The sequence below is a fragment of the Bos indicus genome, chromosome 25 (assembly GCF_029378745.1).
Source record: "Bos indicus isolate NIAB-ARS_2022 breed Sahiwal x Tharparkar chromosome 25, NIAB-ARS_B.indTharparkar_mat_pri_1.0, whole genome shotgun sequence".
NCBI classification, from domain to species: Eukaryota; Metazoa; Chordata; class Mammalia; order Artiodactyla; family Bovidae; genus Bos; species Bos indicus.
The window spans coordinates 2,558,086-2,579,993 of record NC_091784.1 but is presented as its reverse complement, the minus strand read 5'-3'; the positions used below and the strand labels follow the sequence as shown (position 1 = coordinate 2,579,993).

At 62.9% G+C, this 21,908-nt stretch overlaps 4 protein-coding genes across 9 annotated transcripts; 1 reads left to right on the top strand and 3 right to left on the bottom strand.

The window, feature by feature from the left end:
- Positions 1–1,561: 1,561 nt before the first annotated feature.
- On the bottom strand, positions 1,562–5,773 carry SYNGR3 (synaptogyrin 3). Of its 2 annotated transcripts, XM_070779435.1 has the most exons (6): positions 5,518–5,596; positions 5,026–5,272; positions 4,320–4,414; positions 3,423–3,660; positions 3,110–3,252; positions 1,562–3,024 (listed from the first exon to the last, which is right to left on the bottom strand). In XM_070779435.1, the coding sequence occupies exons 3-6, from the start codon at positions 4,371–4,373 to the stop codon at positions 2,815–2,817; spliced, it is 645 nt and encodes a 214-aa protein (XP_070635536.1). In that variant the 5' UTR covers positions 4,374–4,414; positions 5,026–5,272; positions 5,518–5,596; the 3' UTR covers positions 1,562–2,814. The 2 variants fall into 2 exon arrangements, with proteins under 2 accessions (XP_070635536.1, XP_019843938.1); XM_019988379.2 differs by lacking the exons at positions 4,320–4,414; positions 5,026–5,272 and having other exon boundaries at positions 5,518–5,773.
- A 2,579-nt stretch (positions 5,774–8,352) lies between these two features.
- Positions 8,353–10,700, bottom strand: GFER (growth factor, augmenter of liver regeneration). Its single transcript, XM_019988097.2, has 3 exons — positions 10,395–10,700; positions 9,933–10,129; positions 8,353–9,044 (listed from the first exon to the last, which is right to left on the bottom strand). The coding sequence occupies exons 1-3, from the start codon at positions 10,698–10,700 to the stop codon at positions 8,882–8,884; spliced, it is 666 nt and encodes a 221-aa protein (XP_019843656.2). The 3' UTR covers positions 8,353–8,881.
- On the top strand, positions 10,651–15,613 carry NOXO1 (NADPH oxidase organizer 1). Of its 5 annotated transcripts, none has more exons than XM_019988096.2 (9): positions 10,651–10,890; positions 11,946–12,029; positions 13,616–13,696; positions 13,864–13,939; positions 14,034–14,214; positions 14,338–14,519; positions 14,638–14,751; positions 14,967–15,084; positions 15,173–15,613. In XM_019988096.2, exons 1-9 carry the CDS (start codon positions 10,651–10,653, stop codon positions 15,423–15,425), a joined length of 1,329 nt encoding a protein of 442 aa, XP_019843655.2. In that variant the 3' UTR covers positions 15,426–15,613. The 5 variants fall into 5 exon arrangements, with proteins under 5 accessions (XP_019843655.2, XP_070635530.1, XP_070635528.1 ...); XM_070779429.1 differs by having other exon boundaries at positions 13,613–13,696; XM_070779427.1 differs by having other exon boundaries at positions 10,877–11,785; positions 13,613–13,696.
- Positions 15,614–15,704: 91 nt separating this feature from the next.
- On the bottom strand, positions 15,705–21,782 carry TBL3 (transducin beta like 3). Its single transcript, XM_019988093.2, has 22 exons — positions 21,650–21,782; positions 20,070–20,121; positions 19,880–19,975; positions 19,746–19,793; positions 19,497–19,638; positions 19,327–19,411; positions 19,072–19,242; positions 18,915–18,990; positions 18,737–18,830; positions 18,479–18,660; positions 18,246–18,387; positions 18,091–18,149; positions 17,908–18,011; positions 17,406–17,553; positions 17,090–17,320; positions 16,932–17,002; positions 16,702–16,858; positions 16,559–16,617; positions 16,327–16,430; positions 16,168–16,239; positions 15,926–16,084; positions 15,705–15,847 (listed from the first exon to the last, which is right to left on the bottom strand). The coding sequence occupies exons 1-22, from the start codon at positions 21,727–21,729 to the stop codon at positions 15,738–15,740; spliced, it is 2,442 nt and encodes an 813-aa protein (XP_019843652.2). The 5' UTR covers positions 21,730–21,782; the 3' UTR covers positions 15,705–15,737.
- Between the last annotated feature and the right edge of the window lie 126 nt (positions 21,783–21,908).

Here is a 21,908-nt window from a genome sequence, read left to right as displayed (position 1 = left end):
TGGGCAGCCAGGCTCTGCTCACAGGCAGAAGCAGCTGACCCGGGGCCTGGATCTTGGAGGTCAAGCACCGCCCAAGCCCTCCAGGAGCAGAGCCAGCCATGCTTGACCTCCACTGTACCCAGTAAAACTGTCCTTCCAGAACCCAGGAGTCACACAGACCCAAGGTTTACATCCACAGGCCACTGGGAGAGCTAAAGTAAACTCCAGCAGGAACAATGTAGAAACGGATCCAGTATTTTGGAAATGGACCAGGCATGCGCTGAAATCTCCCCATTCTGCCACAGACACATATAAACAGTAGGAAGCAAGATCTAAACGCATAGCCACCTCCAAATGAGGCAACATCCTTACTTGAGAAGAAATGGAGATGTCTTTCTGAAAGAAACAGAAGGGGGTGGGCACTGCCTGTCTGAACCTGAGGGCCTACCTACTTATAGTGAGACTGGAGCAAGTTTCTGGCTGATGGCTGAGCTTCAGTGCCTGCTAGGAAGCAGAGCCGTCACCCTCTTCACTCTCCATAGGGCTGCTAGGAGGCCACCTGCGTTCCCTATCACACAGGAGAAGACCCCCTTACCTGATGCCCTCTGAAGACCTGAACACAAGCCAACACCCGCCAAGAGTAACCTGGAAGCTGGGCTATTTCACTCATGATACTAAAAACGCTGATACTTAAAGAAGAACCAAGAACCATAACAATACCAGGCAACACAGCCTGATGACAAGCACTACCCTGAGTAGTTGATGTTAACACCTACTGCACCTTAGCAACTACTACCTGTACTGCAAGGAGATCAAAAGAGTCCATCCTAAAGAAAATCACTTCTGAATATTCATTGGAAGGACTGATGCTGAAGCTGAAATTCCAATACTCGCCCACCTGATGAGAAGAACTGACTGACTGGAAAAGACCCTGATGCTGGGAAAGACTGAAGGCAGGAGGAGAAGGGGATGACAGAGGATGAGATGGTTGGCTGGCATCATCGACTCGATGGACATGAGTTTGAGTAAGCTCATGTTGGAGTTGGACAGGGAGGCCTGGTGTGTTGCAGTCCATGGGGTCTCAAAGCGTCGGACACAACTGAGCAACTGAACTGAACTGCACCTTTGACCATGGGAACTGCTCTTCTCCTCTGGAAGGGTACAAGTTGAGACCAAGCTTGAACATGGCCAAGCCAAAACCCCAGCCCTAGGTCCTGCCTGCTTCCTTGAAGGTCAACTAGAAGGTTGTTAACCAGCAAGAAATGAAAAAGTAACTGAAATAAAACTCCCAAAAGATGAATTCAAAAGTCAACAAGACCAAGCTGGGGATGTCTCCGAAAGGGAGCTGGCCATGGAACGTGGCTCTGGACACTGCATGGTACACAGGGCAGGGGTCTCAGGAACAGGAGGCGGTAAGAAGGGGACATCTGGAGAAATCGCAACGGTTTTCCCTAGCACTCTCCAGAACAGGGGCATCAGCCTGGTCTTTACCTCCCAGCCCCCTTCTGGATTCTGGGCCCTGGTGCTCCTTGGGTCCCAGTCTCCGGTACTGGAGGGGTAGGAGTGGAAAGGTCACAGTAAACTCATTTACCGTCTTTATTGTAAAGAAGTTGCAGTTGGAACATGGGACACTGAAAATACACAATCACGGATTGTTCTTTCAGAAGAGGGAAGGAGAGATCCATATATACAAAAATTGTAAACATGTTCACTTAAATATACACAAATAATTGGTCTATGCTACAATGTACAGGGTTGTCACTCAACTGCAACTCCTGAGAGAGGCATCTGTAAGAATGAATGTGGCAACCGCATTTGGTATTGACTTAATGTGAAAAGCCAGCTTCGAGCAATGCATGAGTACTCAGCTATGCAGAGGGACCCCCCCCACCTCGGGCTGGGCCTTAAAGTGGGGTGCAGTGTGGGGAGCTGGATTAGTCGAGGAGGCCTATGTAAAGGGGTTTGCAGGGAATGGCCGTCTCCAGGGCATGGCGGGCAGGTGGAGCCTCGAGACCTCTCCTTGTGGGGGGCGTGTCCTGCAGGCACCCAGTGTCTGGAGCCTCCCTGGGGCAAGGTCTTACTGAAAGGCTGCGAGAGGGCTGATGCTCAGACCTATAGCCATGTTGTGCTTTCCTGGCCAGAGCTGCCCACACCCCAGCAGGGGCCTGGGCTGAGGCAGGTAAGGGCTGGAGCTGGGGCCACAGACAGAGGGGCTGCTTGTGGGGAACTACAAGATGAAACCTTTAGACTTGACCACAATCACAACATCCACAGGGCCGGGCTACTCTAGTGCGCCTGTGAGAGGAAACGGGGGCAGCTCCAGGGAGAACAGGGGGCCCCGCAGGGTGAGACACCAGGGCAGAGCGAGGACCACCACTATCCACCGGGACAGGGGGTGGGGAACTGGCCACGCTTGCCGGGCCACGGGGTGAGGGCGGTGTCCCTTCCCCTAGGCACCCCGAGTCCAGGGCAGCCCCCGCACCCGGCTATGGAGGGCAGCTGGACCTCTGACCCCGGAGTGGGCAGGTGAGCCCTAGCTGGCTCATGAGGGGAATGGCTCCCTGCCAGGCTGGTCCATTTGAGGCTGGAGGACACGTGCCCAGGGCCATGATGTTCCCTCCTCAGGACCTCTGGCCCTGAGTTGGGGACTAAAGGGACCAGAGGAACTTGTGGGGCACAGCCCAGGCACCCTGGAGGCCACCTTCTCTTGGCCCCAGATGACCCACAGCATCCACTCCCTGCTGCTGGGCCGGGAGGACCTGAGGGAGGCCCCAGGAGGCCTTGGACCCTGCATGGGTGGGGCAGCCTTTGCGCCTCGTCTGGGCCTGCTGGCCTCTAGTAGGCAGGGACCTGGTACCCTTTGGGACTGGTGTCCAGGGTCTCGGTGAAGGGCGGGCTCTGGTAGGTATCCGTGCCTTCCACACCGCTGCCCACCGGGTAGCCCGGGTAGGTCTGGCCCGCCCCAGCACCCAGCTGCTCGGTGGCAAAGAGCGACATGTCGGTGCCCAGACGGAACCGCTGCAGGGCCTTCACGGTAAGCGCCACCTGAGGGGGAGTCCGGGGTCAGCCAGGGCTGACTCTGTCGGACCTTGCCCGAGCCCCAGCCCCGCCGCCAGCCGGCAGCACTCACCCAGCTGAGGATGGAGAAGAAGCTGAAGGTGATGACGGCGCGCGCCGCGTCCCCCGCCTGCGCTGTGCCCGGCCCGGGCGCCGTGCGCTGCCACTGGTTGGTGAGGAAACAAAAGCCCACGAACCACAGGAAGGACCAGAGGCCTGCGGGACGGCGGACGGGCAGGTCGAGGGGCGCTCCATGCAGGCGCCGGGCCCAAACAGGAAGGAGACCCCGCCCCCGGGCCTGTCCCTGCCCACTCGATGAGAACCGCGCCCCTGGCCCCGCCCAATCCCCGCCCACCCGGAAGCTCCGCGGCCAGGGCCCCGCCCACCTGAGAAGCCCAGGTCGAGCAGCACAGCGCGCCGCCGGTCGCGGACGCTGCTGATCTGCTGGAAGCGCACGTCGAGCAGCAGGAAGCAGGAGCAGGCTAGGAAGGCCCCGAGGCCGAGCGCGACTCCGAAGCGGCAGGCGCCCGCGTTGCCGTTGAAGACGCAGCGTAGCTCTGGGCCGCTGTCGGCGTTCACGTAGCCCTCGTTGACTATGGGCCCGAAGACGGCGATGGAGAACACCTGCGGGCGGCGGCGGGAGGCGCTCAGGGCCCTGCGGTACCCCTTAGGTCTCCTAGCCCACCGTGAGCGCCCACGTGCCCCTGAAGCCCAGGATCCATCTCTCGGGGGCGGGGGGCGGTGTCCTCAGGGACCCCTCCCTTAATACCTACCTCAGGTGTAGCAACTATAGACACAGCCTTTAGTGAGGATCTACTGTGCACTGTACTTAAAATGGCTACATGCCTTATTAGCGCATGGAATTCTTCGAAACAACCGCGAAGGTGCCATGGTTCTTATCTGCTTTGTAGATAGGGAGCTCGGGGCTTCAGCAGGTGAAGTGACTTGTCCAGGGGTCACATGGTTGGTAAGAGCCAGGGCTGGCATTCGAGCTGTGTCCTCTGTACCTTGTGGAGCCCGAAGTGTTTCCCATGACCCACTCCAGAGCGTGGGGACAGGATCTGTGACCCCCAGGCTTGAGTCAGCAGGGTTGGGAGAGTAGATGTGGAGTGGGGAGAGAGGGGGCATGGGGCGCACAGCAGAGGGACAGCTGCACAGAGCTGTCAGCCAGGACCTGAGTGCACCCCGCCTTCAGCATGCCCCAGCTGTGCAGTCTTGTTTCCCAGCATGCCAAATGTAGCAGGCACGACTCATGGGGCGGTTGGGTTAGAAATAATGCCCACCCAGCATCCTGCACTTTGTGGGCACTCCAGTCTGGGATTAATCATCAATACCATCCATAAGTTCTGGGGTTCAGTCAGACCTCAGTGCCCTGTGGCTGGAAGGCAAGGGAGGTGGTGTTAAGTGTTAGTCCCTCAGTCATGTCTGACTCTTTGTAACCCCATGGACTGTAGCCACAGTCCTTTTAAACCAGATGCTGCTCTTGGAGCCCTGGGCAGCCATCTGTTTCTAAAACAAGAAAAGACCTCCAGTTTCAACTTCATTTTTCTCCTTTCCTGCCCCAGCTCCTAGAGACTAAGAGGGAAACCAAAGTGCAAGATACTGACATGTACCCTCCACTGGTCCACCAGTTGAGTCAGAGCTGGAACCAGAACATAGGGTCCCTACTATCTGGTCTAGCCAGAGTCACTCCACCCCCAGGGCCCCTGCCCCACCCTGAGCACCACCCTCCTGGAAGACACGTGAGTAGATGCCAGCACCAGCTGCCAGCAGGTGGGCACAACCCAGAACTTGGCATTCCACCTTCCGTGTCTCCTGCCTGGATGGATGGGAAGGAGGAGCAGGCCACTGGGCCTAGGGTTGCTCCAGTAGGCTAGGCTGCACCAAATCTGCCCCTCCCACACCACCTCCAGGAAGCCCTCCCAGTGCAGAGCCCCTTCCAGCTGCCCCACGCAGAGGAATCCCGAAGCACCCCCACCCCCAACTCACGGTTGCAAATGGGGGGCCTGGGAAGGGCCAGTTCCCTTCGAAGGAGCCGGGAGGATGTGCGCGCAGGAGAAGCAAGGGGGAGGCTCGGCCAGATTCTCTCGGTTCCGGTAGCCTCTCCTAGTGCTGAGGCTGAGCGCCCAAGCCCTCCGCAAATCCCGTCCCCACCCCTGTGCCCGTTTCCAAGCGTGAACACAGGAAAAACGGAGCGAGGGCTGAGGAAGGGCACTGAGTTAGACCTAAGGAAGAACTGGGAGGTGGGTGCGGCGGGTGGTGACCCCTCAAGGTCCCCGGCTGTCGCCACCGGCCCCTCCCCCGCCGGCAGGTGGGCGCACCCAGCCCGGTGACGTCACCCTAACCTGGGGCCGGCGGGGGAAGGGCCGGCGTGGATGGGGAAGGGGCGAAGGGCAGGGGCGAGGCGCAGGTGATCGGGATGCGGGAGGCGAGGCGAGGTGGGAGGGGGTATCGGGGAGGGGGCTGGGGCCGGCCACTCACCCAGGATGCGACACGCAGTAGGGTCTGGGGCCGCCGCGCGAAGCTCACAGGGTCCAGGGCTGCCCCCGCGCGTCCCGCGCCGAACGAGCCTCCCTCCATGGCCAGCCTGGGCGGGCCGCGCGCCCCCAGGGCCCTCTGTCCGCCTGTCCGTCGGGCCGGCCCCGCCCGAGGCCGCCCGGGGATGCTGCGAGTGCTGATGCTGCCGGTGCGGCCAGTGCTGCCGCCGCCGCCGCCTTTCGGGAGCGCGCGCCCGCTGCGGCGGGGACGCGCGGGGCGGCACCGAGCCCGCGCCCCGACCCTGGTCCGCGGGCGCAGGGCTGGAGCCCTCACCTCCCTCCGCCCCGCCCACTTTCCACCCCCGGTTGGCACCGCAGGACCACCCCACCCGCCAGGATACCACTCCACCCGCCAGTCCCCACCAGGAGGCAAGGTCAAGGGGCCGAGTGCCCCCACCCCAAAAATAGTCCGGAATCAGCAGGGCCCGCAGACACTGGGCTCAGCCTTTGCGGTAGCCACACGGATGGACTGACCGTCGTGACGCTGCTACTCTGAACAGGGCCCTTTGCTGAGTATATAAGGAGGTAACAAACCCAGGGCTCCAGTGTCTCTCCCCAGCCCTCAGGGAAAGAGAACCCAGCTTCCATGAGTCCCTCTTCTCCTTCAGAGGATTCCAGCCTCCCTAACAGCATGGGGCACTTCTGCCCTCAGGACACTGCCCAGGCAGGCAGAGCCCAGAGGCCGGCTGGGTGGGAGGTGGGGCGTCTCTGCTCTTATCCTGTGGCTGGATGTGGTCCTGCAGAGGGTGCCCATTGAGCCCCCTCCACACTCCTGGGTCTCCCCAACTGACTTTTGGCAGACAGTTTGGGGTGAAGCATCGGAGATAGGGAGTTTGGCAGAGCGGGTGCCTGGCTCCCTTGCACACCTGCTGGGTTTCTTCCAGAGATCACCCAGCTTGGGGTTGGACAGGGTCCCTTCCTTCATTGTCCTTCCAGGGAGCTGGGCAGGGGCCCAGGTGACGCTTGTTTCTGTCTAGGACATTTGAGGAAAGTCCACGTTCCTTGAGCATTGACAGTGCCTGGTGTTCCACCACCCTCTGTGGAGGGGGGGACTCTTTTACCCCCTCTTTCTTCAGATGGTAAATAGCCAGTCCGGGAGTTCCCTGGCAGTCCAGTGGTTAGGACTCGGCACTTTCGCTGCCAGGGCCGGGTTTGATCCCTGGTCCGGGAACTAGTAAGATTGCGTAAGCTATACAACGTGACCGAGTTTTTAAAAAAAAAACCAAAACAAACTGGTTTAGTTCCTTGATCACAGAAAGTGAAGAGCCGGGATTGAAACCCAGGTCACTACCATGCCAGGACAGATGACGCCAGTTTCTATCCAGGACATTGAGTAAAGGTGTGGCCTGGCTGACTCAATGCTTTGTGCATCCAGTCCCATACCTCTCACCTGTCAGCAACGGTTCCGTCTCACCCATCATTCGTTTCCCCCTTTACTTGATTGGTTACCTCGGTGCCTAAACCTGCTACTTCCTTCCACTCCTGAACCCACTTCCCTCCAGGTGTCACTTCTCCTTTTAGTCCCAGGGGCAATTCAGGCACTGCCATCCTTTTCCCATCCTCCTGGGAACACTCTGACGTCACCCTCTCCTCCTGTTCCTCCTACTTCATGGGCCCTTTCTTGTCTCTTCCTCTTGTTCTTCCTGTGACCTTTGAGCTTAGGAGTCCCCTTGTCTGGTCCTGGGGATCTTCTCCCTGCTCTGTGCTCACTCCCTTGGTCTCCATGCTCACAGCCTGAGCCAGGACTTTCCCTTGAACTTGAGTCCCTCTTGTCTTAGCCTGGAAATCAGTCTGCTGCAAAGTTAGAGTTTTATTGGGAGGTGAAACTTTGAGGAAGCCAGAGTTAGGGAAGAAGGGAAGTGAGGCAGGGAAGAGGGGAGAGCCAACATGGAAGGCGTGTGCTGACCACAGCCCTGCTGGCTCCCAGCACGCAGGTTCCCCTATGCTGGGGGCGTCCATCTGGTGTACCAAAGAATGGTGACTTCTCCACTGGTTACCCCTATTTCATGTCACCTGGCCCCTCCCGGCAGCCCCTGTGGAAGCCAGCACCCCCGTGGGGCCAGTGTGGTGAAGATGCCAAGGAGAGACTGACTGCTAAAGGCTGGCTCTTGCCCAGGAAGGGGCTGAGACACGCTAGGGAGAGGTGACCAGAGCTTTATGACCACAGGGCTGGGGCACAGTGTTGCTGGGGCATTCCAGCTGGGAGCCAAGCCCTGGGAATGGGTGTGGTTGAGAGGATCTGGGAAGGCCCTAAAGCTGGGTCTAGGTCACCCCCAAACCTGTTCCACTGATAGCCTTCTGCATCTCACTGACACACTGGGCAGTTCCCTCCTTCCCGTGGCTTGGGCCAGAAGCCTGTAGTCACCTTGGACTCCAGAATGTATCCAGTGATGCTTGCCACCCACCCTAGGGTGAGCTTCCCTCTCAGCTGCTGCGGAGTAGGTGTCCTTCCTCCCTACTCTCAGCCACCTCCGCCACATTCCAGCTATAATCACACCTTGCCATCCCTCGGCTCCAGATCCTCCACGATGCATTGTTTGGTCAGAGCTGGGTGTTAGAACCACACCCTTACTGGGGCCTTGAGGACCTTTCATTCAACCTCCCCTCCTCTGATCCATTCTCCCTCAGCTCCAGCAACTCAGCCTCCTGTTCCTGTATATCCTAGCCCACTCTGGCCTTGGAAAGGCCCCCTTCTCCAGGGGAGCCAGAACCCAGATAAGGAAGCAGCAGGCCTGTCCGCTGTTGCAAGTCCCAGCACAAAACACGCTGAGGCCAGGGCTTCGGTCATTTCTCCAGCATTTTATTTTGGTCTCGAGTTCCATGGAACCTGTAAGGCCAGAGGCCAGACCGGAGACGAGCAGCAGAGTTCGACCCATAAGCCTCTTTCCTAACGTGCAAACAGCGCACAGCCTCCGGGGCTACATCCTGCGCTGTCCCTCACTACAAGGTGGGGAGACACTGGCCAGGCCTGAGGGGCGAGACGGTGGTGCCCAGCCAGGCCTGTGGGCTTCCTGTGTGGAGAAGCAGGCAGCAGGGTGGGTGAGCAGGAGGCCAAATCCTGAAGGGAAGGGATGTCCTGGGCTGCCCCTGCCTCCCCTGTCGGCAGCCTCGCGGGCCCGCGGTAAGGAGGCCACCACCGGGGTGCCTGCTATCGGGCTCCTCCACGTCTCCCCCGAACTGCAGAGGGAGAGGGTTCCCAGGGCAGGGTCTGGGGAGCACCCAACGGAGACACCACAGGCTCTGTGTGTGACGGCACTTTAATGAGCCCCGCCCCCTCGGGCCGGGCCTCCCCAGGCTCTGGCCGCTGGCTAGTCACAGGAGCCATCTTTCCAGCCATCGCGCCAGCGCTCATCCACCAGTGAGCAGTCGAAGTCCGGCTTGCCCAGCTTGCGGTTCACCTCGTTGTGCAGACGGCAGAGCCACTGGGTGAAGCTCACACGAGTGCGTGTGTCTGGCTGGTCCCTGTATATCCTGCGTGAAGGGGAGCACGTGCAGGAGGGGGCAGGCGGTGCTCCCGGCGTGCCCGCCCCACCATCTCCTGGCCTGCCCAATCCAGAGAGGAGAGCTGGGGCCTAGATCCAGGGGTGCCCTCATGCTCTGAGGAATTCCCAGAAGGGGGCTGACCCTCCAGCCTCAAGTCCCAGTGGACTCTAAGGCCTGCTCCAACACCTACCTAGGGCGTGTGGCAAACCCTGACAAGAGCCCCGGGCAAGACATTAAGACACGAGGTCTCCGCTTTACAATCTAGTAACAATCAGGTGGCCTCACCCCAGCATCCCTGGCCCCAGGCAGTGTGTGGAGGGGCGGGGCTGGAATAAAGGCCTACCTGAAAACCAGGTCTGCTTCTTTGCACCTGTGGCCCTGCCACACCACCTCAGCAAGAGACCTCGTATAAATGCCCAGGCTCCAAACAGCAAGGGCTACCCTTTCCCCCACAGCCAGCCCAGAAATGCTTATGGCTGCCGAACAACAGTTCTTGAGCTCCCCAAAAAGGCGGCTCTAGGAAGCAAAAGCAGTGAGGTCCCAAGGCCTTGAAACTGAAGGTCCTGCTCCAGAAGCTAGGCACAGTGGAGTCCCTAGAAACCTGCCAGAGTCTTCATCAGTGCTAAGCAAGGGATCTCATGAGAGTAGCCCTCCCAGGGAGGGAGCTCTGTGGCTGCAGAAAGCAGCAGCCCTCAGCAGCAGCCCCAGGCCTGGCCTTTGAGGAGAAAGGCAGTGGCTCCAGAATCCCTACGCTGTTGGTTGGTCCCTGCTCTCGGCAACCCGCTGCCACCTCGGCCTCTACTTCTCTAGGCTCCCCTTTATGGCATCTGCCAGGGGCCCCAGACCCAGGCTGCACACCCTGCAGACACGACTTACCTTTTCCTTATGTCTTCGGCACATTCTTCACACGGGTAAAACTTGGAAAATAAATGTATGAACTGAGCCATATCCTGCTGCTGCTCTGGGGTGGGCAGGTCGGGGTAGTAGGCAGCCAGGGTGTGGAGGACAGCCCAGCTGTTGCGGCCCAGTTCCTCGCGATCCTGAGGGCAATCCTCCCTAAACTTGCTGTCCCGCTGTGGAAGGAGGCCGACCAAGGGTCAGTTCGGTTTTCCCCGACCAGAAACCTACAAAGCTCCCTGTTTATTTTTTCGCCCCATCCGGAGACCCACTGACCGGAGACAGAAGTCCTGGGGCCGATCCAGCCCACACATGGCCAAGAGCCGAAAGGCTGGGCCTACCTTGGGGGCACGGTTAGGAAGCGCCGACCCCCGGGGAGGGGGCGGGCAGCCTGTCCCGGGTGCCCGAGGACAAGGTGTGGGGGCCCCCCTACGCCTGCACCTTCTGCTGCGTGCGCATCCACGACTTGAAGTCCACGCAGGCCCGGCAGGGCCGCCGCGGGGAGAACTCGGAGGCCGGAGGGTCGGACGCCGGCCCCGCGGATGGAGCCCGGGCCGAAGCAGTGGCTTCTCTCCGCCCCGCGCCGCGGCCGCGCGCGTCCGTCACTAGGTCGTCCGTCACCTCGGAGCGCGCGCCGCCGGGCAGGAAGGAGAAGAGGATCCCGGCGCCGAAGCGGCCGCGCTCGCCGGGCGCCGCCATGCCACCCGCGCAGTGCCTGCCGGGCCAGCGGGGCCTCCACACCGGCATCCAGGCCGGCCTCCAGGCCAGCGCGCGCGCCGCCGCCAGGGCGCGGCCGCAGGAGCCGGGCGCGCGCGCCGCGGGCGCGGAGCTGGGCCCGGGGGCGGGGCCCGGCGCGGGGGCGGGGCTGGCAGCCAGGGTCCGCGCCCCCGGAGATGCAGGAGTGCGAGCTGGAGACGCGCCGGAGGCCCGAGCCGCGGTACGCGCGGTTCTCGAGCCCCGAGTCCTTGCCTTGCCCCTGGGCCTCCTTCCACGGCCCGAGCCGGTCTTGTGTCGGCCGTGGCAGTGCTCCCGCTTCCTCCAGTAGAAGATTAGCGTGTTGTGGACGACGCGCCGTGGGCGCGACGCGGCTTCGGGCTGCGGCCTCTTGGACCTCCGTGTTGCGGCCCGCGACGCCCCCATCGCTCCGCTCCGACCGTCTCGCGTGCCTGCGGCTTGGCTCTGTGCCCTCCGCTGGGGGAGCGCCCGGGGCCGGGTGCTTTGCGCCTGGGCAATGCGGGGCGGGGCTGTGAGCGCACAAAGGGCGGTGCGGCTGCGGGTTCGGCGAGTCCGCCTAGGCGATCGGCGCCATGGCAACGGGTGCCCGCCTAGGCTGGGAGGGTCGAGCGTGCAGAGGAGGAGGTGCGTCTCTGGACGCCGGGGAGCCCTGAGCAGCCCCCCTCCTCTCTGCTCAGTCCCACAGCCTACCTGAGGGGTTAAACCCAGGTGGGGCGTGGCCTCAGGGATACCACTGCTTCCCTGTGTTCATTCATTCCATATGTACATTAATTGATTCTGCAAATACCTGTGTAGTGCCTAATCTGTCCTTAGCACTGCTCCAGGCTCTGGACAGGGCGAGGAGCAAGATTCGTTCCTCCCTAACCTCCTCAGCCCATGGTCTAGTGGTCAAGATGGAAAAAACAAGAGTCACACTAATAAGTGTTTAGGTACAAGCTGTGATGGAGGCTATGAACAGGGTGTGTTAAATCTAGGAGGCCTCCTTGAGGAGTTGACCCTTAGGCAGAGAGGCCTGAAGAATGAGAAATCAGCTGAGGAGAGTAGTCAGAGCCAACGGAGGAGGGAGGAGGAGCTTGACTTCCTGCTTGGGCAGAAAGGCCAGTGTGGGACAGGACCTGGGAAGGGTGGTGTGGGCAGAGGTCCTGAGGTGGCCAGGGGCCCACTGAGGATACCATCAACTGACCCAGGAGCTGGGGATGTATGCTCAGGACCCTGGGACGGTGCTGGGAAGTTTGATCCCATTTCGGTTTTGCATAGATTCCTCTGGAGAGTGTATTTCACGGCAGCAAGAGAGGACCACAGGCTTTGTCGGGGGAGCATGGAGCTGTTGTAGTGGTCCAGGTGAGAAGTGAGGGAGGGGATGTGGAGAGTGTTGAGAGGATCTCGGTTGCTGGGGGTGGGGAACATGGGACTGTCAGCAGTGTAGGGAGGGGCCGCAGCATCCTTCTAGGTCCCTGGCTGTGAGCAGACTGGCCCTTCTCCAACATCTCTGTCTTCCAAGGGAGCAGGAGCCATCCCACTTTGTACCCTACCAGGCCAGCGACCCCCACTGAGATTGGCAAGAATTATGACAGCTGGACTGAAGGCACTTTGCAAAAATTAGGCCTGTGTCCACAGGTGTTCATTGCCTGGGCCAAGACCAGGGGAGGTTTGAAGGCTTCAGAGAGTGCCTCTGGCAGGACAGATGCACAAAGGCCTTTTGTCAGGCCGGGGTGGCTTCCTGACCCTTCCCTCCCTCCAGGGCTTGGGTGGAGGGGCTGGGACTGAGGCCCTCCTGCCAGAGTGTGATTGAGGGAGGAGGGGAAGGGCCATCAGGCTGGCCGCCCCTCCCAGCTCTCAGAGCTGTGGGCTGGGGAAGGAAGAACCCCCATGCGCCAGGTTTGGATGGGCTCTCGTCTCCCCTGTAAGGTGGTGGTCCTGAGATATGGGCCCCTGGGCGCAGCGTCTGTCTGGGGATTCTAGGGCCTTCCCTTCACCGCCCCAGCTAGTTGGGGGAGGGTCACTCCTGACCTCAGAGGTTCTGTCTGCAGCACACTGATAAATCATGAATTCAGAGGTGATTCTTGGAACAGTCCTAGTCATTCCCAATTCCACCTCGCCATTCCCAATGCTAGTGACTACAGATGAACCCTCTTCATCCTGCCGCAAGCCCCTCCACCACAGTGGGACCTGTGGGGTGAGCCTGTGAGGTCTGCCTCTCCCCAGATGATGAAGAAACCCTGACAATATCTGTTTAACACAAATTTCCTCCTCTGCCATTTGGGGACATTAAGAGACCTTTCCTCCAATGTGAGGATTAAGCCAAACAAAGCACTTAGAGCCTTTAATATTTTCCTGGTGACAACTGCAGTCAGCTCAGGGACAGAGCCAGGGGCATACCGGGCCACTGGGCGGCTCTGCCCAGCCTGGGCACCAGCAGGGTGTGGCGAGCCAGGAGGGGCAGCCTGCTGGTGCTCTAATGGCCCTGCCTTCCCCTCCTCCCCCCACGCTCACACTCTGGCAGGAGCCCCTCCACCGTCACTGCTTCCCCTCCTACCTGGGGAGCCCCATGCCCCTGCCTACCCAGGTGAGGGGCACGGCGAGGAAGTGGGGAAGGCCCGTCAAGTGCAGGGGAGTGCAGCCAGGACTGGGGCGCTGCTGGGGAATTCCAGCCTTCTGGGTGCCCAAGGCCTCCCCTCCTCCCTATATGGGCAGGGAGGTAGTGGGACCTGGGGTCACGCCCAGCAGACTCCCAGAAGTCCCTCACGGAGATCTGGGGAGGTCACCAGGATGGAGGGAGCCCGGCACCCGGTGTGTGTGAGCGGGGCAGCTCTGGTGCAGACAGAGAGGTTCCAGGTAGGAGCCCGTGGGACCCCTGCCAGCCCTAGAGGAGGTGGGGGAGCTCCTGGCCCAGTGCCTCCAAGACACTCCCAACCTTCCCCCAGCAGATGTTCACCTTCTCTGTGTGCTGGTCGGACGACAGCGACAGCTTCATACGCAGAAGCTGGGAGGACTTCAGGAGACTCCACGTGAGTGAACCTGGTCACCCAACTTCCCCTAGCAACCTGACCCACGAGAGACCACCCACGCCCTGCCCTTGTGCCCACTCGGGCTTTCAGCCAAGGGACCCCTGCCTGCCCTCCCAGGGGAAACTAGTGGGCCTTCAGAGACCAGTGATGACTCTTCTTGCTCTCAGAAAACCCTCAAGGAGACCTTCCCGGTGGAGGCGGGCCTACTGCGGAGATCTGATCGAGTTCTCCCCAAGCTCCCAGGTCAGGCCAGCAGGGATCCAGGAGGGTGGGGCGGCAGCAGTGGGACGTGAGGAGCCCGGGCGGGGCTCCCACAGCTGCCCCGTCCTGCCCGCAGCCGATGCACCCTGGCTGGTGCACCGAAGCCGCACGGGCCGAGGCCTGGCCCGCCTGCAGCTGCTGGAGGCCTACCTGAGGGCACTGCTGGCGGCCGGGGAGCGTGTGTCCCGCAGCCTGGAGCTCACTGGCTTCTTCACACCACAACCTCTGGACCTGGAGCCTATGCTGCCACCTGGCAGGTGCCTGCCCGGAGAACGGGGGAGGCGTGGTGGGGAAGGGCCCACAGGCGGGTTGGCTTGGAGGCCTGATGGGCCTGTGGGAGACACCTGACACCTCTCCCTTGCATCCTGGGCCCTCACCAGCCTGGTGATCCTGCCCACCCCGCAAGAGCCCTCGCCAGGCCCCTCAGGCAGCCCTGCGGTCCGCACCCTGGAGGCCCAGAGCCTGCACTGCCTGCAGACCTTCAGCACCCAGGACACGCGGGGCCAGCCCTTCCACGCTCAGGCCCAGGAGGCCCTGGATGTGCTGCTACGACACCCCTCAGGTGGGCTGACGCCCCGCAGGTGGGCTGGCGCCTGTTGCAGGGACACACCCTCCTGCCCCTGGGATCCCAGTGGGCTGCAGGAGCTGAAGCCCCCCGCCCATCCCCTTCTTGGGCATAGGCTGGTGGCTGGTGACGAACGAGGACCAGCAGACGGCGTGGTTTCCAGCTCCCTACCTGGAAGAGGCGGCCCCACACCAGGGACAGGATGGGGGACAGCTCCTGGGGATAAGCGGTGAGACTGACCCTCCTCCCCACGCCCGTGCCGTCACGGGGCAGCGTCCAGCGCGTGCCAGGAGAGGGAGACCATGAGATGGCGGGGGCGACGGTGGCCCTGCAGTGTGTGCTTGGCCCCAGAGCGAGCCACAGCCCACTGGGCTCTAGAAGGGGTCTCTGGTATTAAGAGAGAGCTCTGAAACCCCATGGTGACCACCCAGCCTCTACCCCCAGGGCCCCAGTTCTGTGCTGTCCGCGCCTATGAGAGCAGCCGGGCTGATGAGCTGTCCGTGCCCACAGGGGCACGCGTGCATGTGCTGGAAGCCTCCGACCGAGGCTGGTGGCTGTGCAGGTGTGTGGGCTGGGGCTCTGGCAGCCGGTCTGGTGCGGAGGGGGTGGGGTGGGTGGGGCCCAGAGCCAACCAAACTCGCGTCCTACAGGTTCCAAGGCCGCACTGGTCTTCTCCCAGCTGTGATGCTGCAGCGGGATGGGCTGGGCACCCTCCTCAGCGGGCCATGGCTCCACCGCGGGGCTGACGGTGCAGAGGGCAGGGAGGGCAAGGCCCACAGCTCCCCCAGGTCCCCCCAGGCCGCAATGCTTCCGCCTCCTGTGCCTGCCCGGCCGCCTCTGAGCGTCATTCAGAGCCGCTGCTGCACCATCACCCGTAAGGCACTGCAGCAGGGAGCCCCCTGAGAGAGCATGGCCCGTCGTGGAGGGCGGTGCTGTGCACCCCAGACCCCAGGGACCACCCGAGGCTCCAGAGCCCAGGGATGACAGCTAGCAGCTGCCTCGGCCTCAGGGCCGCGGGAGGGGCGGTGGCGGTGGGGCTTGCTGGGCTGCGTGCCCCTGGTGTGCCCTGAGTAAAGCTCTCCTGACTGACAGAGCCGTGTCTGTGCTGAAGGGCAGGTCTGGGGGTGGGCCAGCTGTGGCCCAGGACCAGGGGCTGAGATGAAGTCAAGACGGACACAGGGAGCCAAGACAGCAGAGTCTGTGTTTCCCTGTGTTTCACAGGGCCGCGGGGGCCGTGGGGAGGGCGGGCAGCTTCATGTTGTGCCACAGGAAGTCCAGGAAGGTGGCTGCCTGCAGCATCCGGCTGAGCCGCTGGAAGTGCCGCTCTGGGGGAGGACCGCAGGCTGTCAGGGGCGGCCGAGTGTGGCGGACGGCCCTGCCCGCCCCCCGGCCGGCCCACTCACCGGTGTAGGGCAGCAGGCCCTCGAGGGAGGCCCGCACGCCATCATAGGTCAGCAGCTCGTCCGGGGCCTCATGCCGCAGCAGCACACCCAGCACGGCCTGGGCCTCGTGGCAGTGCCGCGAGTTGGTGTTCCATGTGACGCAGAAGCGCAGCAAAGCCTCTGTGGGCGACAGCACAGTCACACCTGCCCCCGCACCCCCAGCCTCACGCGGCCCCATCCGGCCTGACCTGCCCACCCCAGACCTTTCTGGTCGCGCCGCAGTTGGAGCACGGTGGTTTCCAGCTTCTCGCAGGACTCGGGGTCCCTTCGGATGGCTGCGGGTGGAGAAGAGGTTGAGCCATAGGGAAGGGGCAGCACAGATCCCGAGAAACCCGCCCCGTGCAGCCCGAGGCAGCACTGACCCTGGATGACGGTCAGCACAGTGTGGGGCCGGTCCAGGGAGATGGCCAGGCCCAGCGCCCGCAGGTAGCGCTTCTCATGGAGCAGGTTGTCGAGCTCTTGCTGCCTGGAGGGCAAGGAGGGGACAGGGCACAGGGCCCCTGGGGGACCCGGCCAGGCAAGCAGGGTGGCTGCTCCAGAGAGGAGGGACCAGCGCACCGACTCCGAGCTGGGGGGCGGGGAGACCCCACTTACTTGACCACCTGCTCCTCTCTCTTGGCCTGCTCCTCAGCCTGCTCCGCCTCGGTCACGTCCTGGGGTCAGACCGGGGTCACATTGGGCTCAGACTGGCCCCCACGCTGCCCTGCCCACTGTGATGCCCTCCCTGGCCCACACACCTTCCAGAGGATGACACGGGAGTCACTGGCACCGGTGAGGGCGCGGTCGTCCAGCCGGCTGCAGTGCAGCCCCCAGACCTTGTCCTCGTGAGCGTCCAGCGTCCGCACGCACTCGTTGTTCTTGATGGTCCAGAGCTTCAGGAGCCCGTCAGAGCCACTGGGGTGGGGGTGGGGAGGGGTTCAGCCTGGGCCCACCCGGCGCACCCCGGCCCTGCCCAGCCCCTACTCACCTGGACAGCAGCTGCGTGCCGCGGCTTACAAAGGCCACCTTCAGTACAGAAGTATCATGCCCCTCGAAAGTCTGTGGGGGGGGTGGGGGGTGAGGCGTCGGGTGGGGGGCCGGGTCTGGGGTGGAGGGGGTGCCAGGCCTGGGCCAGGGGCGGCTCACCTTGAGGCAGCTGAAGTCCTGCAGGGCCCAGAGCTTGATGGTGCCATCGGCCGAGGCCGTGGCCAGCACCTGGTCCATGGGCGAGAACTGGACGCACCAGAGGCCGCGCCGGTGGCCCGAGAAGGTGCCCAGCAGCTGGCACCGTGGCAGGGCCCAGAGTTTGGCCGTACGGTCCTGTGAGCCCGTGGCCAGCAGCTTGTCATTGGGGGCGACAGCCACACTATTGATGTCCTGGTGGCAAGAGCAGGCAGCTGCTCAGAGCCCCGTCCTGGCGAGGGCCTGGCCATGACCCCACCCGGGCGCTGCGTGCGGTCACCTTGTCGTGGCAGCGCTGCGTGGCCTGGGCCTGCAGGAGGACCGGGCCGCCCTCGTGGCCTGTGCCCTTGGACAGCAGGGCTTCAGGGAGGGGCCAGAGCTTCACAGTGCAGTCCTGGCTGCCCGTCACCAGGAACGTCTCCTTCAGCCTGCGGCCGGATTTAGGGGAAGGGAGACACCTGCTGAGCCCTGGCCAGCCCTGCCGGCAGAGCCCCACCGCTCAGGCCTGCCAGACCTCAGGAGACCGGGAAGCCTGCCCCACGACTGGAACTGCTATGTGCCCCCCACCCCGGCACCCCTAGTGACTCAGTCCAACAGTGGGACCCCTCCCCCGGGCATCGCTCAGTGTCCTTTTACCCACCAACCTCAAGGCTACTTCTAAGGAACCGCAGTCCCTTGGGGTACCCTGCCCCAGCCTCTGTTCCACACCCCTGGGCTGGAGACTCGGAGAGCAAGGTGAGAGCCGCCTCTGCCTCTGTGACACCCCCGGCCCTGACCACTACCTGGAGCAGCAGATGGTGCCCACGCTGTGTGTGTGCCCAGAGCCCTGAGCCACACAAGCCACCTCACCGGCCTTGTTCATCCTCCAGACGCGGATGCTCTGATCCTGGGGATCCGAAGGGTGAGGGGAGGCTGGGCAGGGCTTCCCCACCAGTCCCTGCCCCTCAGTTCCTTTGGTGTCTCACCTTGGCACAGCTAGCAAAGAGCCGCCCCTTCCGGAACACGTCTAGGGCCAGGACGATGTCTGGAAGAAAGTGGAGTGGCCGTAGCTAGAGATCAGCTGAGGCCAGGCCGGGCACTCCATCCGGGTAAGGGCCTAGGGCCTGGTTCCTGCCCTCACCTGTGTGGCCGTGGAGAATCTGGCAGGCTGAGGTCTGTAGATCAAACACCTTCAGGCAGGGGCTGTTAGACGCCACGACAACGTGGGAGTCCTCAGGCCCAAGGAACCGGACATCCAGCACCTCCTCGCTGTAGCCGGCGAACTGTGGGGCAGGAGGGACATGGGGCAGGCTGGGTGAGCGGGGTGGGGTGTTGGCACCAGGGCGGGGCCTAGCAGGGGCAGTGCACGCGCACCTGTTTCCGCAGCTGCAGGGAGCGCGCGTCGTAGAGCAGCAGGTTGTGGTCGGCAGTGACGCTGAGGAGCAGGCCGGCGGCGTGGGCCAGGGTGCAGTGGGTCAGCTCCCGCCCAGGGCCGCGCAGCCGCTGCTGTGCGTGCACACACCGCCCAGAGGCCGCCTCCCACACGCGCAGCGCACCTGTGCGAGGACAAGGCCGCTGGGACTCAGGGTCCGCCGGCCCCCACCCCCTCCCGCCCGTGCCCAGCCCACGCACCTTGGTCGCCGGCCGTCAGGAAGTGCAGGCCCGCGGACTTCACACCCAGCTCTGGTGCCGGCTCCTCCGGCAGCAGCACCGCGGCCTCCACGCTCTGAGGGCAAGCGGGTCAGGGGTGGAGGCCCCAGCCCCGCCGCCCCTCCCCTCCCACCGCCCTCACTGGCCCTGGCGCCCCCACCTCAAACACTGGCACGGTCCTTGTGGCCTGGAGGCTCTGCAGGTCCCAGATGACACAGATCTTATCCCGGCCCGAGCTGGGGGGACACCAGCCTCAGTGCCCAGGCCGCGGCTGTGGCCCTCCCTTCCCTGCCAAGGCCGGGGCGCTGGGCTCTGACCTGAGCATGGTGTGGCCATCGGCGCTGAAGGTCAGAGACGTGACAGCACTGTAGTGGGCAGTCAGCACGGCCAGGCACGACCGCTCCTGCAGCGACCACACGCGGATGCTGGTATCTGCGGCCGAGGAGAAGAGCAGCAGGCGAGCGGGGTCCGGGTGGAAGGCCACCAGGCTGCAGGCAGGCGGGGCGGAGCTGTGAGCTGTGTCGCCCTGGCAGTGACGCCCCCCGCCCCCGCCCCCCACCGCCCTGACTCACTGCACGACGCCCGGCGAGCCCCGAAAGTGGTGTGTCCCATAGCACCGCACGACGTCCCAGACGCGCACGGCCCCATCACAGCCGCCTGTGGGAGTGGATCCGAGGTGGGGGCGCTGTGGGCCCAAAGATCCCCGCCTGGCTCGCCGCCCCCAACCCAGCCGGGGTCCTACCTGTGGCTAGCAGTGTGGAGGTGGGGTCGAAGGCCATGGTGGCCACAGGGGCTGTGTGTATCGCCTTCCACAGGCGGGTGACACTGCCCTCTTGCCAGGCCCACTGAGCCAGCAGCAGGGCCCGGCTGGCTGTCACCAGCACCTAGGGGAGGACGCAGTTCAGCTGGGGCACGGGTGTACATGCCATCCTCACCCACTCAGTCTGGGTGGGAGGTACCGGAGCCCGCCTCCTGTCCTGATCGCACATACCTTGTCGTCGGGGCTGAGGTCAAAGGCAGTGATGTCCTCCTGGTCCTCCTAGGGGTGAGAGTGGGTGCGCAGGGCACCATGAGAACAGGCCGCCGTCCACACCAGGCCCTCGCCCTGACCCTCCCCGCCCTCACCTGCTCCAGGCTCCGCAGCACGGCCCCCGAGGCCACATCCAAGATGTTGAGTCTGGTGCCACAGACACAGAAGAGGTGCTGTCCAGTCTGGTCCAGCTGGGGGCAAAGGGGTCTCAGCCAAGGGAACATCCTGCAGCTCCAGGCTGCCTCATCACCCTGCCAACCCCCCGCCCTACCCCGGGGCCAGTACCTGCACCTTCCCGCCCTTGTAGAAAGGCTCGATTTTGCGCTCAACAGCATAGCTGGAGGGAAGACAGGGCAAGAGAGTGAACCACCACCCCGTGGTCCCCGGTGCCCAGCCCTGTGCTAGGTGCTCTCCCAGAGGTCAACCCAATAGGGCCCAACCCTCGAGGAGCTTCTGGGAGGGCTGGGATTCTGGTGTGTGTATGTGCACACGCGTGCAGGGTGGGGTGATGAGCTCGTCTGTTACCTTCTTTACCACTCTCAACCATATTTGGAGGTGGGTGTTAGTACCGCCTTGTTATAGAAGATTTGGGACCCTGAGCGGGTCAGTGATCCACATGGGCCCAGGGAAGCAAAGGCAGTCCAAATCCCAGAGACTCCAGGGTGCCTAGCAAGCCAGGCCTTGGACGCCCTCTGCTGGCCATAGGAGGCCAGGCCTGGGTACCAGCCCATAGCAACATCCTCTTCAAACATCCTTATCCTTGAGGTCCAACTCCAGCCTGCCCCTCCTCAACCCCAGTTCCTTCCTCCACCCCACTCTCCAGGCAGATTATCCTCACCCCCCACCTCGGCTACTTCCTTGCTGGTCCAGGCCACGGCACTCTCCTCTCTGGGGAGCTGCTATAGCCTCTCCACCACTCTCTCAAAGCTTGCTCCCAGAGAGGCGTTTTAGAACACAACTCGTTTGTGTTGTCCCCTGCCCTGAAACCCTCTCCTCTCCTTACATATTCCCAAGAACCTGCCATGAGGGGTCTCTTCTGATCCTTTGTGTTCACACAGGCTGTTCCCTATTCCCAGCCTGGGCCTCTCTGAATTTCCAAGGTGCCTGGCTAACTCCACTAAAGGAAGCCTGATGGCCAAGAGGAAGCTGGAGGCCCCCTGAGCCCGCTCGACCATCCAACAGAGGCAGTCTTGGCATCAGGGCTTCCCCTTGCTAGTGCTTGTCACAGCTACTGATGGAAATGATCTGCTTGGTAGGTTTACCCCCATCAAACTCTGCTCCTGCGCGTTACACTGAGTCTGTCTGGACCCGGGAACACAGAACTTAGACATTCAACATCAAGTTGGGGATTGCATAAGCCCGGGATTCAGGGACTCCTGGCCACGGAGGTCTAGCTCATGTCCTGACCTCTCTTCCCAGTCCTTGGAGAAGAGAGCATGTGAAAGCTCCCCAGGCCGCCTGGCCCACAGGTGGCTCTTCTGCCGTCGTCTAGGCGGTGGGGACTCCCACCGTCTAGGACCGGCCTCGACCCTTCCTCTCGCTTTGGGATCTCTTGTCCCCACCCCCGACCGAAACTGCTTCAACTTTAGGTCGCGGAAGCTAGCTGCACCCGGCCAGGCTCCAGGGCCTGCCCTCCGAAAGCTGAGCGCTGTCAGTGCCTGCTCTGCCACCTGATGCCGCAGCCGCGACGCCGCCGCCCGCCTGTTAGGACCCAGCCCCGTCAGTACCTCATCCCTCCCCAAACCGATGCGTGTGGGACCCACGCCGGCGCCTTCGCTACTGCGGCTGCGAACCCGGCTCCCTCCCTCGGCGGCGCCCCCAGCCCCAGCGGCGGGTTCGCCCCCAGCCCCAGCGCCCCAGCTTACTTGGACTTGAAGCGGCCCACTCCGGCCGCCACCTCAGCCATGTCGCCGGTGCCACCGCGTGAGGGAGACCCGGGAGCCATTCCACACCTTGGGCTCGCAGAGATGGCGTCACCGCCCACTACTACTGTGACGTCATCGGCGCTGCGACCTCGGCGACATCTTTGCTGTGGGCAGAGGCGCGGCGTCAGCAAGCGGAAGATGGCAGAGGCGTTTCCGGCCTGGCGGGTGGGGCATAGAGTAACTTGGGAGTGGCAGGGGC

What these genes read in the sequence shown, in the direction of transcription:
- SYNGR3 (XM_019988379.2), bottom strand. Translation starts at nt 5,616, where the DNA reads ATGGAGGGAGGCTCGTTCGGCGCGGGACGCGCGGGGGCAGCCCTGGAC. An exon ending in GCTCGACCTGGGCTTCTCAG is followed by an intron (nt 3,253 to 3,422) that starts GTGGGCGGGGCC and finishes GCCGTCCCGCAG; the next exon opens with GCCTCTGGTCCTTCCTGTGG. An exon ending in TCTTCTCCATCCTCAGCTGG is followed by an intron (nt 3,025 to 3,109) that starts GTGAGTGCTGCC and finishes ACTCCCCCTCAG; the next exon opens with GTGGCGCTTACCGTGAAGGC.
- NOXO1 (XM_070779429.1), top strand. Translation starts at nt 10,651, where the DNA reads ATGCCACCCGCGCAGTGCCTGCCGGGCCAGCGGGGCCTCCACACCGGC. An exon ending in GAGCTGTTGTAGTGGTCCAG is followed by an intron (nt 12,030 to 13,612) that starts GTGAGAAGTGAG and finishes ACCTTCCCCCAG; the next exon opens with CAGATGTTCACCTTCTCTGT. An exon ending in CCTATGCTGCCACCTGGCAG is followed by an intron (nt 14,215 to 14,337) that starts GTGCCTGCCCGG and finishes GGCCCTCACCAG; the next exon opens with CCTGGTGATCCTGCCCACCC.
- GFER (XM_019988097.2), bottom strand. Translation starts at nt 10,700, where the DNA reads ATGCCGGTGTGGAGGCCCCGCTGGCCCGGCAGGCACTGCGCGGGTGGC. An exon ending in GGATGCGCACGCAGCAGAAG is followed by an intron (nt 10,130 to 10,394) that starts GTGCAGGCGTAG and finishes CTCCTTCCACAG; the next exon opens with CGGGACAGCAAGTTTAGGGA. An exon ending in GCCGAAGACATAAGGAAAAG is followed by an intron (nt 9,045 to 9,932) that starts GTAAGTCGTGTC and finishes CCCTTCACGCAG; the next exon opens with GATATACAGGGACCAGCCAG.
- TBL3 (XM_019988093.2), bottom strand. Translation starts at nt 21,729, where the DNA reads ATGGCTCCCGGGTCTCCCTCACGCGGTGGCACCGGCGACATGGCTGAG. An exon ending in GGACCGTGCCAGTGTTTGAG is followed by an intron (nt 18,831 to 18,914) that starts GTGGGGGCGCCA and finishes GCTTGCCCTCAG; the next exon opens with AGCGTGGAGGCCGCGGTGCT. An exon ending in CCTGACGGCCGGCGACCAAG is followed by an intron (nt 18,661 to 18,736) that starts GTGCGTGGGCTG and finishes GTCCTCGCACAG; the next exon opens with GTGCGCTGCGCGTGTGGGAG.